We start from the raw sequence: 16637 nt of genomic DNA on the forward strand, positions 1-16637 counted from the left end.
AAAGAATATTTGATTTAAAAAAAAATACAGGTCGACTTCCCCATCCAGGTGATCCCCCTTGGAAACCATTGTGCTGAATTACAAGTATATTCATCACGATGGGCTAACTGACCTACTTTTTCATTCTCACGTATCATCTTTCACTGGTGCCCCGCCAGCGCTAACGGTATATACCGCAGGCGGGGTTACCATTACATTATCATCCATTGAAAAAAAAAACTCACTTTTACATTTATAATATTAGTAAGGATTATCTATCTTATTATACTTATATACGTATTATAACAGGTAACACTTAAAATACAAAATACAAATACAAATAGCTTTATTTTGTTTGAAAAATAGTATAAAAGATGGTATATAATATTTAAATATTGTTCACATTTTTCACCACAATCTGGCGTACAAAATTTATTTAATTGTGCCACTATACTATGCTAATACTATTTTACTTAAATCGTCATATTAAATAAATGTCAGTATTAATAATAAATTATACAGATTACAAATTACAATCAGTTTACAAATTACAAATTACATTAATTGAGTCATATATTTAAGCTTTAAAATATTCAAAATATTCATTAATCGAGTAAAAACATTTTTCTATCAGCCATCTTTTTAGTTTCTTTTTAAATATATTCAAGGGTAGTGTTTTTATTTCGTCCGTTAATTTATTATAAATGCTTATTGTCATACAGTAGGCATTTCTGCTATACAAAGTTGTAATTTTATAAGGTAGACCTTTCGACGTTCTTCGGAATATACCCATGCAGGCTTCGATACTTATCATATCTTAATAGCTGTTATTACAATAAATGTAACCACTTACTTATTTATGATATGCATATAAATGATATCACCACTTCAATAACTAATTTTAAATTTATCAAATATGATAATAAAAATGAGGTCTTAATCTAGTTCTGTTCTTTCAATTAATACTTATTCTTTAACAACATACAGTGTCCAGTTTTAACAATAACAATTTTACGGTTAGTGCATTGTATTAAAGTACAATTGAGTATTATTTTGGTTTTTTTCAAGGGATTGGATATGTAAATCGACAGTACGGTAAGACTACCATTAATTGTATATATATAGCTTTTCTACAAAAAGACTGTAATATTACTATTTTTGTTTTAAAATACATAAAACACACTGATAGAATATAATATATTTCATAGATATAAGATTGAAAATATTTTAATTTTGTATTTGTATAAGTAGAATTCTGCACAGACATAATAACTCCTGCGATTACAATAGAATTAAAATTTATTGATTGAAAAAGAATAAGGGATACCTAGGGTAGGTATCCCTTATTTTTTATTTTTATTTAATACTAGAGTCATACAATAGTCAAAATGGCGTTGACATTTTCTAAATTATCCCGTACTTATTTCTTCAATTTCCTTATTAAATTAGGGCTAGTTTTTCGTCCAACTGTAATACCTAACCACAATTAGTTATTAAAATAAGATAAGGTTTTATTATATGGTTAAATATCTCTGATAATTGGTACTGTTATCACTTGCGAAAAGATAGTTGTTGAAAATTATCACATTATTAAAACAGATAGATACTTTTTAAAAAGACATATCTACTGATTAAAAGGTGTATTATTATTGGTAAATTTTAATTACACTTATTAATTAGCAATATATTGTTTATCTCATAAGGATAGGTAGATTATGGTCTGTTTACAAGCTGCCAATACATAAAAGGTATCCTATAGGATTATCATGATACGAATTTGATGGTAGAGTCATTCGTAATAATTGGATCATGAATACATAACAGGTTACTGGAGTTGCTAAATACGATAAGTAAACTAGTAAGATAGTGTGGATCAATGATGATAAATATGTAAGCAAATTTTATATTTATGATATAAATTGTATATTTGTTAATACACTTCTATCTGCATATTATGAAGAAGATAAATTACCAGAAATATAAGTAATAGAAAGATATATTGCAGTTACCAGTTTAACAACATGCAAGTTAATTAAACAAAATTCTCCAAACAACAACTATCTATAAGAAACTCAATATCGGAAATGATAATGATTGAGCAAGGAATGCAGACTCAGCTGCAACTTGAAACTTCAGAACTAACAACATACATCATGTACACTTTAAAGATTATAATAAACAAGAAACTCACTTATCACTGGAGAGAAAGTATTGATTTAATAACTTTTTTATATGTCTCTGTTTTGATTTAAACGCTTACACCAAAATAAAATAAAAATGCTGAATTTCGACTTTTCGAAAGTTTCCATCTTCATGATACAAATTTCGGACGTGATAGGAGTCTGGAATAATTCTTATTCACCATCTGATCATACTGTATCTAGTTATTATTCGTCAGTAATCTGTGATGTAAATTGATTTTGTGTGATTAATTATTTTTAGAGATGCCGAAATTAATTCCAACTGTATTTTGGATGATACTTTATGTGCACGTTCACTGTGATTCTGACTTTCCATTTTGGGAATTTGATGAGGCCCCTATAAGGATTTCACCAACAAGAAATGAGGATCTCGTCTACAGACTACCAGGAAATGTTGTACCATTGGACTACAACATATATTTGGATCTCTATTTTGCTGAAAGAACAGATAGGCCTTTCAGTTATGATGGAAGAACGAATGTTATAATTCAGGTGAGGTCGGTAATGGTTGATACGATTTTTTTTCTTTGTTGGTGTATTTAAAGTCTTAATTTAAATGTCACGTGTTCGTTTGCGTTAGATTTTTTTTATAATACGGGGGGGGGGGAGGTATTATAAAAAAATCTACTTGGTGAATTATGATCACGTTGAATTTATGTTTACGACAACAGTTAACAAATACCCTTGAATACCCCATTAGGGATTACAGTGTCGACCATATTTATGTTATTTTAATTTTTGGACCGATGGTAATGAAAACTGCGGTTATAATTAAAAAAATATATGTTTTCAAATTGTATTACAGGCTGTTCAAGAAAATGTTACCCAAATCGTTCTACACGCAAATGTGGACAGAATAAACTCCGTCAGCTTATATGCAAGTGATGCATCTCCTTTTCCTTTAGTTGCTACTGACCCGTTCACTATTGATCCACAATACCATTTCCTGCGAATCAATTTACTGAAATCTCTTGTTTCTGGTGATAATTATACGTTGATTATCGACTATAGCAGTACCATGAATGAAGGTCCTATGAAAAGAGGGATTTGGAGGGGTTGGTACACTGATGAGGATAATAATATGAGGTTTGTATAAAGTATAAAGTGTTTTAGAGTTTTAAGTGTTTAAGAACTTTTGTGTAAAATAACTTTTCTTGAAACGCGTTTTCTTCTTCCTATATCGTTGAGTCCTCTACAGTTTAGAGCAAAGATAGAAAAAACTCCAATTTTTGTTTGTTCTTATTCAAATTAAAAACTTTTGCTTTGAATTTTTCTTTTGAAACTTAACTCTTTGCAATATTTTAATTATAAAATTACTTTATTTAGGATCTATGCGACGACTCATTTCCAGCCGTATAACGCTCGACAGGCATTTCCTTGCTGGGACGAGCCTTTGTATAAAGCTACATTCAAACTTCACATATCTCGGTCAACAAATTATTCAGCGACATTCTCTAATACCGGAGTGGAGACTTTTGAACTGTAAGTAGTTTTTTTATTATCTAAATAATTAAATCTTACATTTTAATTATGGAATCTTATATTTTATTCGGAATATTCAATGAAATATACAATTAGATTCACTTGTAACTGAGATCCATAACATCTGTTATATATATTACGAGAAGACAAATATTCTGTATCTTAATTCTGATATAGCTTCTAAGAGTATTAATATCCTTTTATCTTTACGTCAAGACTCTTTCGGGGTAGATATAAAAAAATTGAGTGCCAAAGATTTCTATTCTTATATACTTCCTGCACTTTAATTAATAGTATATATATAATATGTATTACTGAAAGTTAAAAGTTAACGATTTCGGTAACTTTTAACTCCTCCTTCAGATAGAACATTTGAACATAATAATCTAAGTCTTTCTTGATACAAGAACATTAATTCATTTAACTGTAATTGATTAATAATCATACAAACTAATTATAATATTATTCCTTCCATTTATTTGCGTTTCAGATTTGAAGACCGAACAGTAGAACATTTTAAGGCAACTCCACCAATGTCGACATATCTCGTAACCTTTCTTGTCAGTGAGACATTTAAGGTTATTGCCAGTGATTCCTCATTCAATCCACCAATAAGAATAATTGCCCGATCGAATACTGAGGGGCTTGGAGACCATGCTCTAGAATTAGCTGTTGGCATGACTAAATTCTTTGATGAATACTTCGATATGCCGTATGAAAGTTTGCACCCAAATCTATATAATGACCACGTGTCCTCCCCTGATTGGGCTTCAGCTGGTACCGAAAATTGGGGGATGGTTAGTTATAGGTAAGTAATTATAATAAAAAAAAATTCTACTATAATTCGTAATGAGCTAGTTGGGATACATTAGCATTTGAAGACTATTGCGCTGAGCATAGTAGAATCCAACATAGTACGGGTGGGCTTACCACCATCACTGAGAGTGATTTGGTTTATTATTGGTATTTTCCATTACTGTCATCATTGGCAGTAATATTTAATAAACATTAATTATATTTGAAGCTATTTGTACCTGTTTCTATTTTTGAATAGTGAATAGTAAATATTCTTAAACTATGATTTACTTTCAGAGAATTATACATGATTATAGATCCACGAGAGACAATTATGTCAGTCGAACATTATGCGACGACTCTCATCTCCCACGAGCTAGCACACAAGTGGTTCGGTAACTTGGTTACCTGCTTCTGGTGGAGCAATACTTGGATCAATGAGGGTTTCGCCAGTTACTTCGGATACATCGCTGCACACGAGGTTTTACTATTCGTTACTACTATTGTTATTATACAATTTATTTTTCAATTTATATACTGTTATGTTATGTGTACTATGAACTAAAATAATTGCACTTTTTTTACAAATTTGTTGTACTAAATTCATGCCTGTTTCGCTCTAATTAAATTAGTATTATAAGATTGATTTACATTTAATTTATTACTCTTTGTGAATCAAGTAAAGTGTATTACTATATTTGTTAAAAAAAAAAATACTGGCATATTAAAAGGGTAGCAGAGTGGGTAAAATGCAACGGGCCTCGGCCTGAGGGGGGTCCTGGTCCGAGAAGTTGTTAACGCAGGTAGAATTTAATATTTATTTGTTACTTAGTTTCTTTATAAATTGGACTATTAACTCAAGAAAATCCACGAATTATACAAATAAACCATCAAGACGAAGTAAAACTACCCAACATGGCTATTCTATCCAGCTTTTATATAGCTTTTTTTTAATTTATATAATGGGAGAGTCTTATCCGATGAATTTGCCACGAGCCCCAAATGATATAGTTAGTTACTAGAAAAAACTGTTTACTATTTGATAGAGAATATTTTTTCTATTTATTTTTATTAATTCTAATAAAACATAATGAATATCACTTTTCTATTATTAAGATTTTATGTAATTAGTTTTTTGGTACAGATCTATTTTAACCTTTTCCGACAGTGTCTCGCCTTTTGCAATTATATTTATTTGTTAGTCAGATTATTACGATGTAATAAGATTTTAAAATTGATGTTTAAAATTTTATTGTGATATTTATTTTTAGGTATTTCCAAAATATGAATTGGATGAGCATTTCAATTCTCGTTATCTGCAAACTTCGTTATCAACAGATTCAGGAGGTAGTCAACCCATGAATTATGATGTCAATACTCCTTCTCAAATCACTGGTCACTTTGGTACCATCAGTTATTCTAAAGGCGCCGCTTTTCTCAGAATGACTGTTGATATTATTACCCCAGACACCTTTCAAAAGGCTTGCAAGATTTTTTTAGAGAATAAGTATGTTATGTCTATTTACATTATTATAATACTGAATTAAAAATTGCAGACAAGCTGACGACTTATTTGATAAACAGTGATATCTGTCGGCTATAAACAAAAACTGCTTTATTTATTATACGCTTAGGTTTATTATCTTGGTCTAGCTATTTAATCGCATATTAAAGAAAATAAATGATAAGTGTAATGCAATCACACTAATGGTATCCATAGGGTAGTTTATGGGGAAGGCCTATGTCCAGTAGTAGACGGATAATGATAATGCTGAAATGATGATGACAATGAATAATACCAATTGTCTAGTTAGGTTAGGTTACATTTTAATTAGCTAGGATACTTTGTGTTTTGAGATACTTAACAACGAATACCTGCAGAAACAACCCAGATCACCTAAACCCGAGTCATTCACAAAAGTTCGTTTCCTAACTTATTTATTTTAAAATTTCCACGTAGACAAGATAATGATTTTATCAAGGTGAAAATGCTAAGTAACTATTCAGTCATCATTATTATCTTCTTACCTTATCTCAATTATTATTTGGGGTTGGCGTAATATATATATCTTCCATTCTTATCTATTTGGAATTATTTTCGCATTCACTCCCATTCTGACCGTTCAATCTTTCCACAGCACTTCCATGTATTTTTAGGTCTTTCTTTGCCCTTATAGCCATACATTCATAAATAATACCTTTTTTAAAACATGCTCCTCGTTCCTGGGCATCACGTGTTTACAATTTGAATAAATGTTTATGATAATAAATATTTTCAGTCGATTCCAACCTGTTGATCAATATGATTTGTATGATGCATTTGCTCAAGCAATAGCTGAAGATGACTCTTTAAGAGAATACTCACAATTTAATTTTACGGAATATTACCGTGTTTGGGTTAATGAGCCTGGATATCCGATACTCAATGTTGATATTAATCACTCCAGTGGTGAGATATCACTGAGCCAGGTAATTTGTTTTGTCATAAGCTTTTATTATTACTTAAGTTGCATCATATGTTGTTAGGTTCTCTATATGTAATTTGTATTTAAACGCTTGTTTACATTAACTTTAAGTTGATTTTCTGATACAATCTAAAATTATTATAGGAACTTTCTTATGAAACAATATAATCTTATCTATTTTAAATTCGATTGATTTGTTTTGATGACTAATTTGACTGACAGACATTTATTAATTAACGCTGATCAAATAGTCTGAAGGTCACAAGATATATTAAATGTTAAAAAAAAATTGTTTTTCGACAAAACTTAAAGAAACATATTACGAACTTAAATACTATTTTCTAATTATTTAACTCGATTATAGAGTTTTTTATTAGTTTTTGAACAGCAACGACTACTTATACAACTGTGCTATATATTACAGGAAAGATTTTTTTTAAGTCCAACTGCGTCACCTACTGGACAAGTTTATCCTATCCCAATTACATATTCTACGAAAAGCGATAGAAGATTTAGAGAACTAAAACCAATTTACATGATGAGTACAGAAAAAGCTGTGTTACAAAAACCTGCAAATGAAGAATGGGTTATATTTAATCACTTGCAGCATGGTTTGTATCTGTTAATCTACCTTCATCCTAGGTCTTTTATCGTGGTATAGGAGCTGAACATCAAAAGTATTGACTTGGTACCTAATTTTAGGGTCTGAAAAGGTTTATCAACAATCGATACATTAATTTAGTCATTATCACTTCTTTTGTTGCATTTATTTGGGGTTACGAATTTCAGTCAACTGTTAAACCTGGGTTTACTTCTCTTTTTAAGCATATAATCTTTCACACAGTTTATCCACATTTTCTTCAATTGTTTCCTTCCTTTATATCCATTTACTGTCATAAAACAATAAATGAGTCGTATAGTTTTATAACTCGCCCCCCTCGTAATGATAGACTTGTGTCATCTTTTCTGAGATCTGGGCCCATAACGTATTTTTGTGGTTACTGAATTAATAAAGATTTACTAAAGAGTTTACCTTTAATTACATTGTACAACAACCTTATTTATTAATATTACAAATATTAAAGTAAATTTGTTTTTTGTTACTTCTCGGCGCCTTAACAGTTTAACCAATCACTATAAAATTTGGTAAACTCGTACTAGATGGAACGAGAAAAACATGGGCTACTATTATTCATGCGGAGGAAGTTTCGAGTAAAAGTTATTATAGGATAAAAATACATATATCAGTATGTAGATGCAGTTGTTTAAGGAAAAATAAGGCGCTCTCAGTTTTGAAGATAATCCTAACAAGATGATTATGTGCCGTAATATTTTAGGTCACTACAGAGTTAATTATGACGACAGAACATGGGATTTAATCGCGGAGGCTTTGCTAAATGAACCCGATACAATTGATCATCTAAACAGAGCACAAGTGAGTTTATTTCTATTATTTTATTTTAACTATTATCACCTCAATTATCGTTAAATGCAATAATACTGATTGATGTGTGTTGTTAACGTAATCTGCATGAATGGGAGTTACTAATTTCCATAGGTGCCATAGCGACTACGGTGTTATGCTGATTGTGTCAAATATTGTATTTACTTCGAGTCATGGCAACAATAATATATGGTTGCGGTACAGGATAGATTACTCCTTCCTTTCCTATAGGTGTCGTAAAAATTAAGGAAGTTTAATGGTAGAGGAATAGGCTGCAACGTCTTCTTAAAACATCATCAAAGCCTAACTGCAGTTGCCAGGGAGAAAAGGGATTGTTAATAATGGAGACTGAGAATCCCATTGCTAGCAATATACCAAACCAAGACGACCTCCTCGTGGTTGCCCCCTGGAAACTATCATGGTTAATTCCTGATGAATTCATCATGATGGGCTAACTGACTTGTTTTCATTCTCATCGATCACCCTTCACTAGTGCTTCGCCAGCGTATCCCGTTAGTGCAGGCGGGGTTACCATTTCGTTTTCACCCATCAAAAAAAAAAACAGCGGTTGCCAACCTGTCTGCCTGAGTGGCGACTATTGGCAAAACGTCCCTTATAGGGGAGGCCTATATTCAGCAGTGGACAGTTACTGGCTAATTTAATAATAATAAAAAAAAAATAAAAAAAAAAGCAAACTCATAACAGACTATTGATTGAAATATTGTATACCCTCCAGATGATGATCTACCTTTTGTGAATATAGGATATTATTTAAACAACTTATATGACGGTGTTACCTACCCAGCTTAAAAGAAAAAGACACTTTTTAAACAGCTCTCCTTAGATTTTATAGAGTGTCTCCATACAAATGCTTCGAGAAAAATGAGTCAACTTTTTCTTACAATTTTGCGTGATGAGTGTTTCCTTCATAACATTACCAGAAGGAGACTTTGTACAAAAGTTGTTTGCTTGGGCACCTCTGTCCCATTCGTGTTTCAACCGTGAAGTAGTTGTGTTTGCATGGCTGTGTTTCGGTTTGAAGAAATAACACCTGAGTCCTCAGGAATAGCAACGCATGGGGGGTATCATGGGCGAAACAGTATACTCGTACTCTGTTATGTCTATGGTACTGCTCATGTCTATAGGCGACGGTTACCACTTTCCATCAGGTGGGCCATCAGCTCTAAGTTGCATAAAAAAATCTATATTTATTTTATTTTATAATTTTTACATCTTTTTATTGAGTAGAAACTTATTTCATTTATTAAATAATTAAATATAGCTAATTTGAAAATTTGCTGACAAAAATTTGACCCGTTTTTGAGACTCGATGCTCTATCTATATAATCTAAGTAGCTTTCCTATACAAAATATTGTTAATTTAGGGTTCTATATTGATTTTTAGATAGCTGACGATGTCTTTGCTCTAATGAGATCGGAGAGAATGACCTATCATAAAGGGTTCCAGATACTTAGATTCCTGCGCAATGAGGATAACTACCACGTGTGGACTGTTGCCATTAGTGGATATACGTGGCTCCGCAATAGACTCAGACACTTACCTGAAAAACAGGCAACTTTTGATGTAAGTAAACACGAGATCCTCTTGTTGTCAAAATCAAATCGTCTTTATTCGAATAGACTGGTTTACAAGCATTTTTAAATCGTAATTTTTTTTAAATCTACTGTAGGATTCGGAAAGTCGTTATCTGTTAAGAAGAGCCCGTAAGAAATTCAACAATTACTCTTTTAAATCTCTGTTATTATTATGTGTATTTATTTAAATGTACTATGTCTAAAATTACATGGTCATTATAAAGCCCGTGCATGATCGACTAACACCATGCATGCTTGTCATTCGAGTAATCGTTTAAAGTATAATAGGCTTTGTTCAATAAGTGTATTTTAGAACAGTTTTAAATTTATTAAAAGGTAGATTCAAAATATTCTTCGGTATCTTATTGTAACATTTAATGCCCATTCCCATAAAAGACTTATTAACTTTTTAGACAGTTTACGCCTGATATTATTAATATTATGCAAAAATGGACTATAGAATGCTAAATAATACCGCTTTCGTTTCTTTCAGATTCAGGAGCCAAATTAAATAAATAGATTGTATTTATTTAAGTTTTAATTTGGCTCCTGTTGTTGCTAATTATAGTATATTGTTTAGATAGACAAATAAAATAATCTAATTATCTAATTTTAATATACAGTCCACACACCAATCCATACATATATGTTATACCTTAAATTGATACTTAACCCATACAAATACACTACACGCCGTCACCTAATATTTTATAATATAAGTACTAGTAAAAAAGGATTGTCTTCAGTTCGCAATAAAACAATGTAGTAAGGAGACGTGCCATTTTATTTTCTAAAATAGATCATAGAAAAACATTTTTAAGTGCTACAACATCTTCTATTTAATAAATACGTCATCAATTATAGAAACGGTTCTTTGAACTATAGTTACCGTAATATTTTATCAATAAAAATTATTTCAGGCTTTTATCCTAAACTATATGGAACATATAATAGAAACAGTTGGGTTTGAACCCTCAAATAACGAAGGACCTACTACGAGTCTGACCAGACAGGAAGTTCTCCAATTTGCATGCAACCTTGGCCATAAGCAATGCACAGAAGATTCCATTCGGCGATTTAATTCGATGAAAATCAACGAGTGGTTAGTACTAAATGCTTGTAGGTATAATAAGAGAACTTTTAAAAATAACAAAGGTCCTGCAAAAGAGACTGCTTAGCAATGAGATCGCCTTTTATACTATACTATGCATGTAACAGGCAATTGCATTTGCATTTTTGTTGTATTTTGTTAAGAGAGAGACTGGCTGAAAACCAGCGCTGTGCAGCTGTACACGTTGCACTGGGACACTCACAGCATCAGCTGAGCTGGTCCCTTTTGCCTAATATGAGATGCTTCTTATATATGTATTTTCTGTTGTAATTATTTTTCTGGGAATAAATATTTTCTATTCTATTCTATTCTGTAATATTGGTGCAATAAAGCGTTATATAGGTATAAAAAAAAACTTTATAATTTAATCGTGGCAAAATTTGTTATTTTAATTTAAAAACTAAACTATGTGTATGTATATATAAATAACAATGAGTAGGGGCAATATTTATATTATTATATGTATCATATCTCCAATATTTAGAACTAACAGAATTTTTCATCGTGCCTCCCACCAAATTGTTTATTATGCTATAGATTGCTCTTAGCGATAAGGTCGCCTATTGTTTTCTCATTGTGATTATTTCTTGTAATTATTTATATTTATAATATATATTAATAATTTTACTATTGTAATCTTTTGGAGGATGTTTCCTCAAATGAAACGATAAAGAGTATTAATTTATATATCTATCTATCTACTAAACTGATTATAATAACATTTTTATGACAGCATTCTTTCAGATCTTATTTTATATTTGCATATGGAGTCAGCTAAACCGTTGGACGTCGACTCATCGGGATCATTTCATAGATCCTACGTGTTACCTTAACGATATCCCGCAATTTAAGATATCTGTAATCCGCTGGCTCTGGATAAACCGTTCCCAAAAGACTCATATGCATCATCATTATCATCGCAATCATACGGGGTCTGCAATCTCCAGGGAAACCAGTCCCTATGCTAATCTGGTCAGAATTAGCCCGCCTCTGATCTCAATTATTTTACCATAGTTATTAGTATCCTTTCAGAAAAGAAAATAATTTTCTTAATCGGTTTATAAATGACGAAGTTATAAAATATACATTCATAATAAAACATACTGATTCGAAATAAAATGTTAAAGACGTTTTGACAAAAATATTTCTTTACTTGCTTCGACTCATAGCTTCGTCCGCATGATTGGGATATCTTGATCTCTTTCCATATCTCATACGTATATATTAAATTTAATAACGTTTGTTAACATATATACAGATAATCTCGTTTTTTCTTTTATAATATTAGTAAATATTTTCTGTTTCACAAGCTTCAATATTTATCTTGCAGGGTGGACCCTAGAATACGGCGAAATGTTTATATGACCGGTGTCAGAGAAGGCACATCTGAGGATTACATGTTCCTTCTAAATCGATTCCAAAGTTCCAACTTTGCTAATGATCAACTGGAGATGCTGCGAGGTCTTGCTGCAACCAAAGATCCAGAATTATTGACTCAGTGAGTGATAAAGATTTGTTTTATTCGATGACATTGATGCTTCTTTTCACTTTAGGTTTCTTGGAAGGAAACTTTTGTAGACTTAACCTTGTGTTTACACATTTGCTTACTTCTGTCATATTTTTTATGTATTATTAGTGTATACAATAGAGTATATTTATACTTGATATAAATAAATTTTGCTTATAATTTAGACCATTTAATATTTTTACAATAATTTTAATTTTCCATTTTTTTTATACCACTGAGGTGGCAAACAAGCATACGGCCCGCCTGATGGTAAGTGGTTACCATAGCCTATGAACACCTGCAATACCAGAGGTATTACGCGTGCGTTGCCGACCCTCTTTACCAGAAACCTCTTTACCCCCCTTTTGAAGAACCCCATGCTGTAGTCTCTTGGGAAAACCTACTGTACTATTAATAATATTAATACTTTTTTATTATCAAAATCCAAATTTTTGCATGAATATGAATGGACAAGGACTATCTATTTTGATATTTTATTTTTATATTCTTTCGATGTCGTAAATTTTTATTTAAGATTTGTTTTATTATTACAATAAGACTCAATATTTAATTAAATTTCAGTTACTTAAATCTCACACTGGAAAAGGAAATAAGATCGCATGACAAATCGACCTCCTTTAGTTACGCACTCCTTGGAAATAAGGAAAATGCAAATACAGCACTGCAATTTCTTAAAAATAACATAGATGCAATCAGAGAAACGTGAGTATAGTATATAGATCTAATATTATATTATTAATTATGCGTACATGGAAATATAGAAGTTATTATTATTTTTTTTATACAACGTAGAATGACAAACAAGCTGACGGCCCACCTGATGCAAAGTGGTAACCGTCGCCTATAGACATGAGCAGTACCATGGACATAACAGAGTATACTGTTTCGCCCATGATATCCCCCATGTGTTGCCATTCCTGAGGACTCAGGTATTATTCCTCTGTACCCAGTAAATTCACGCCATATCCCACCCTTCAAACCGAAACACAGCCATGCAAACACAACTGCTTCACGGTGGAAACACGAATGGGACAGAGGTATCCGAGCAATCGACTTTTGTACAAGGTCTCCCTCTGGGAGAAATTTTAAGGAACTGTTTACAAGCAAAAGATGAAGAACAATATAGATCAGATGTCATGGCAACCTAGGTTCATGATATTGGCGACTAATCAATATAAATTGGGATATATTTTTTTTATACCATGAAGGTAGCATATAGCCGTAAACGGTATATATCTGCTTTTTACTAAAGTTAATAATGAAACGATTTTGATTTACCTACCAGTCAATCAGTCTTGTAAGTCAGTCTTTCAATGTTATTGTTAATTTATTATCCAGGTATGTCGAAGATTCACCAGCTAATCCTGTGCAAAGTGTAATGTCGAATCTTGCATCTTATCTTGATGAACCTGAACTTGTAGATGTGAGTATTTGTATAATAATAAAAATAATTAAAAAAGAGAAAATATCTCGACCTGGCTCACGAGGTGACCGAAATGTGGGGGGTGACGTCCATTGAAATCATTCCAATCGTTTTGTCGGTGAACGGTCTTATCCCAACCAGTCTGGAACAACATCTCAGACGTTTTCGGATTCCGAGGCGGCTCACTCCCGGGAAAGATGCAGAAAGCGGTGCTCTTAGATTCTGCCCGCATTGTATGCCGGTTTCTCTCCCTGGGGCCCTGAACCCCGGCCAACTGTGCTTTTGCCGGGGGTTAATTTGCCATCTCCTCTCCTTAAGAGAGGAGATGTAAATTTTGTATAATAAACTCTTTATTGCACACTAAAGAATACATCCAAGTTGAGATTATAAGCAAAACTGATTTATTTATCTTTTACCCTCAGTACACCAAATATCAACTGTCATTAGACATTTCTAATAAATACATAACACACACAATAGAGATGTATACAAGGAATATTTATACAGAATGTGCATATACAAAAGGTGGCCTTAACGCTAAAAGCAATTTCTTACAAACAACCTGGACCTATAAGCATTGTATTTCTTTCTTTCGAATAATTTTTTGAACTATTTACGTTCTACAGCTATCCTAGTCCTATATGAATTAAGATAAAAACCGTTTTAATCATTTATCTTTATTATAAATATTTTTCAATAATTTAAGTTTGATTTTTAAATTCATGTTTGTCAGTATTGATTGATAAAATTTACATTTTAATTTATTAATGTTTTATTTTTTTTTAGTATGAAAACTGGTTATCTACAACTCAGAGAAACTCACTGCAATACAGTAGTACAATAAATGCGATCAACAGTGCGCGAAATAATATGGCATGGGGAACAGCCAATGCGGATACCATACTAAGCGCTGCAAGGGATGGTGTGACTACTATTGTTGCATCGGCACTTATTTTAATGGTGACAACATTACTGGCACTGATTATTTGAGTTATTTAATCCATATATTTTTGAAATTGTATTTTTAAATTATTTTAATGTCCTTTTCCGTGTTGAAGACAAATGTTGAAAATAGCAATTAATTAATGTAAATAATAATAATAAAAAAAACTATTATTAATAAATAAATTGAATTATACAATAAACATACTTGTATTTATTGGTGATACCAGAGAGAGACTTTGTACAAAAGTCGTTTGCTTGGGTACCTCCATCCCATTTGTGTTTCTACTGTGAAGCAGTTGTGTTTACATGGTTATGTTACGGTTAGAATGGTAGGATATGGCAATGAATTTACAGGGTACAGAGGTATATCACCTGGGTTACCACTTTCCATCAGGTGGACCGTCAGCTTGTTTGCCATTCTAAATTGTATAAAAAAAAAGTTGAGGAGCGATAATTGGTTTGCAGAGTAATGTGATTGTGCTATTTTTTTATTATCTAACTCCGATAAGGCTATCTAATTAACCGTTATAGATAATAAAGGTTTTAAAATACAAATAATTAAGGTTGTGATATAGACGGATGATTGTTTTTTTTTTATGCAACTTAGAATGGCAAACAAGCTGACGGTCCACCTGATGGAAAGTGGTAACCGTCGCCTACAGACATGAGCAGTACCATGGACATAACAGAGTATACTGTTTCACCCATGATACCCCCCATGCGTTGCCATTCCTGAGGACTCAGGTGTTATTCCTGTGTACCCAGTAAATTCATGCCAAAATTGTGACGTATGAATCTTTATTCGCCAGGTTTATACTCGTATGTCATCTATGTCAAGACATAAAAGATAGCCTAAAGGTTAACAGAGAAAAACTAGTTGCAGTTCTTAAGAATTTGATATATTCTTAAGTAGGTTAAATTTTTTGTCAACACTTGTTTGCCATTCTAAGTTGTATAAAAAAAAAAAAACTTGACTACGTAAACACATTCGCTTGGGGAATTTTGTTAAACATAATTAAAATTATTTATCAATTTTTCTTGGTCTATATATATATATATATATATATATATATATATATATATATATATATATATATATATATATATATATATATATATATATATATATATATATATATATATATTTATGGGATGCCAAGTTTCAAATTTGGGAAGAATTACTGAAACTAAGGAAGATAATTTTAAGTTTTGAGAGTGAAATTCTATGAGGAGAGCTATGTGCAACATTATAAACTCTCATATACATGGCGTTGTACATATTTTTGACTATTCAGATTATTATTTGAATCGGAACTTGTATACATTTTCAGAATGAATATAATTCATTATTCAGAATTTGTCTGTGGACACAAGTTTAATAAAATTTACTTATTTTAATTGATTAAAGTGTTACTATTATATCTAATATATATAATTCTCGTGTCACGGTGTTTGTTACCAAACTCCTCTGAAACGGCTTTACCGATTTTTATGGAATTTTGTGTGCATATCGGGTAGGTCTGAGAATCGGCCAACATCTATTTTTCATACCCCTCAATGATAAGGGTAACGCACTCCTAAATATTTATTTTTTTATTTTTTTTACAATTTTATTTTTATTTTATTATGATTTACCATTGAAAAATACAAACAAATTCAAATTTTCAC

At 31.5% G+C, this 16637-nt stretch overlaps 1 protein-coding gene across 1 annotated transcript; it reads left to right on the forward strand.

Annotated features, from left to right (window-relative positions):
* The first annotated feature begins 913 nt into the window (after window positions 1–913).
* LOC113515583 (membrane alanyl aminopeptidase-like) lies at window positions 914–15169 on the forward strand. The gene is made up of 16 exons (XM_052897595.1): window positions 914–1074; window positions 2422–2672; window positions 2986–3266; window positions 3507–3662; window positions 4153–4470; window positions 4755–4938; window positions 5729–5964; window positions 6737–6926; window positions 7347–7533; window positions 8260–8357; window positions 9772–9951; window positions 10883–11064; window positions 12404–12571; window positions 13163–13303; window positions 13940–14024; window positions 14811–15169. The coding sequence occupies exons 2-16, from the start codon at window positions 2424–2426 to the stop codon at window positions 15012–15014; spliced, it is 2859 nt and encodes a 952-aa protein (XP_052753555.1). The 5' UTR covers window positions 914–1074; window positions 2422–2423; the 3' UTR covers window positions 15015–15169.
* Window positions 15170–16637: the final 1468 nt, after the last annotated feature.

This window comes from Galleria mellonella, unplaced genomic scaffold, assembly GCF_026898425.1.
Source record: "Galleria mellonella isolate WM207_F2 unplaced genomic scaffold, CSIRO_AGI_GalMel_v1 utg37, whole genome shotgun sequence".
Classification (NCBI taxonomy): Eukaryota; Metazoa; Arthropoda; class Insecta; order Lepidoptera; family Pyralidae; genus Galleria; species Galleria mellonella.

Excerpts from the sequence above, each read along its gene's own strand:
- LOC113515583 (XM_052897595.1), top strand. The coding sequence starts at position 2,424 with ATGCCGAAATTAATTCCAACTGTATTTTGGATGATACTTTATGTGCAC. Across the intron at positions 12,572-13,162 it reads GATCCAGAATTATTGACTCA|TTACTTAAATCTCACACTGG; the intron begins GTGAGTGATAAA and ends ATTAAATTTCAG. Across the intron at positions 13,304-13,939 it reads ATAGATGCAATCAGAGAAAC|GTATGTCGAAGATTCACCAG; the intron begins GTGAGTATAGTA and ends TTTATTATCCAG.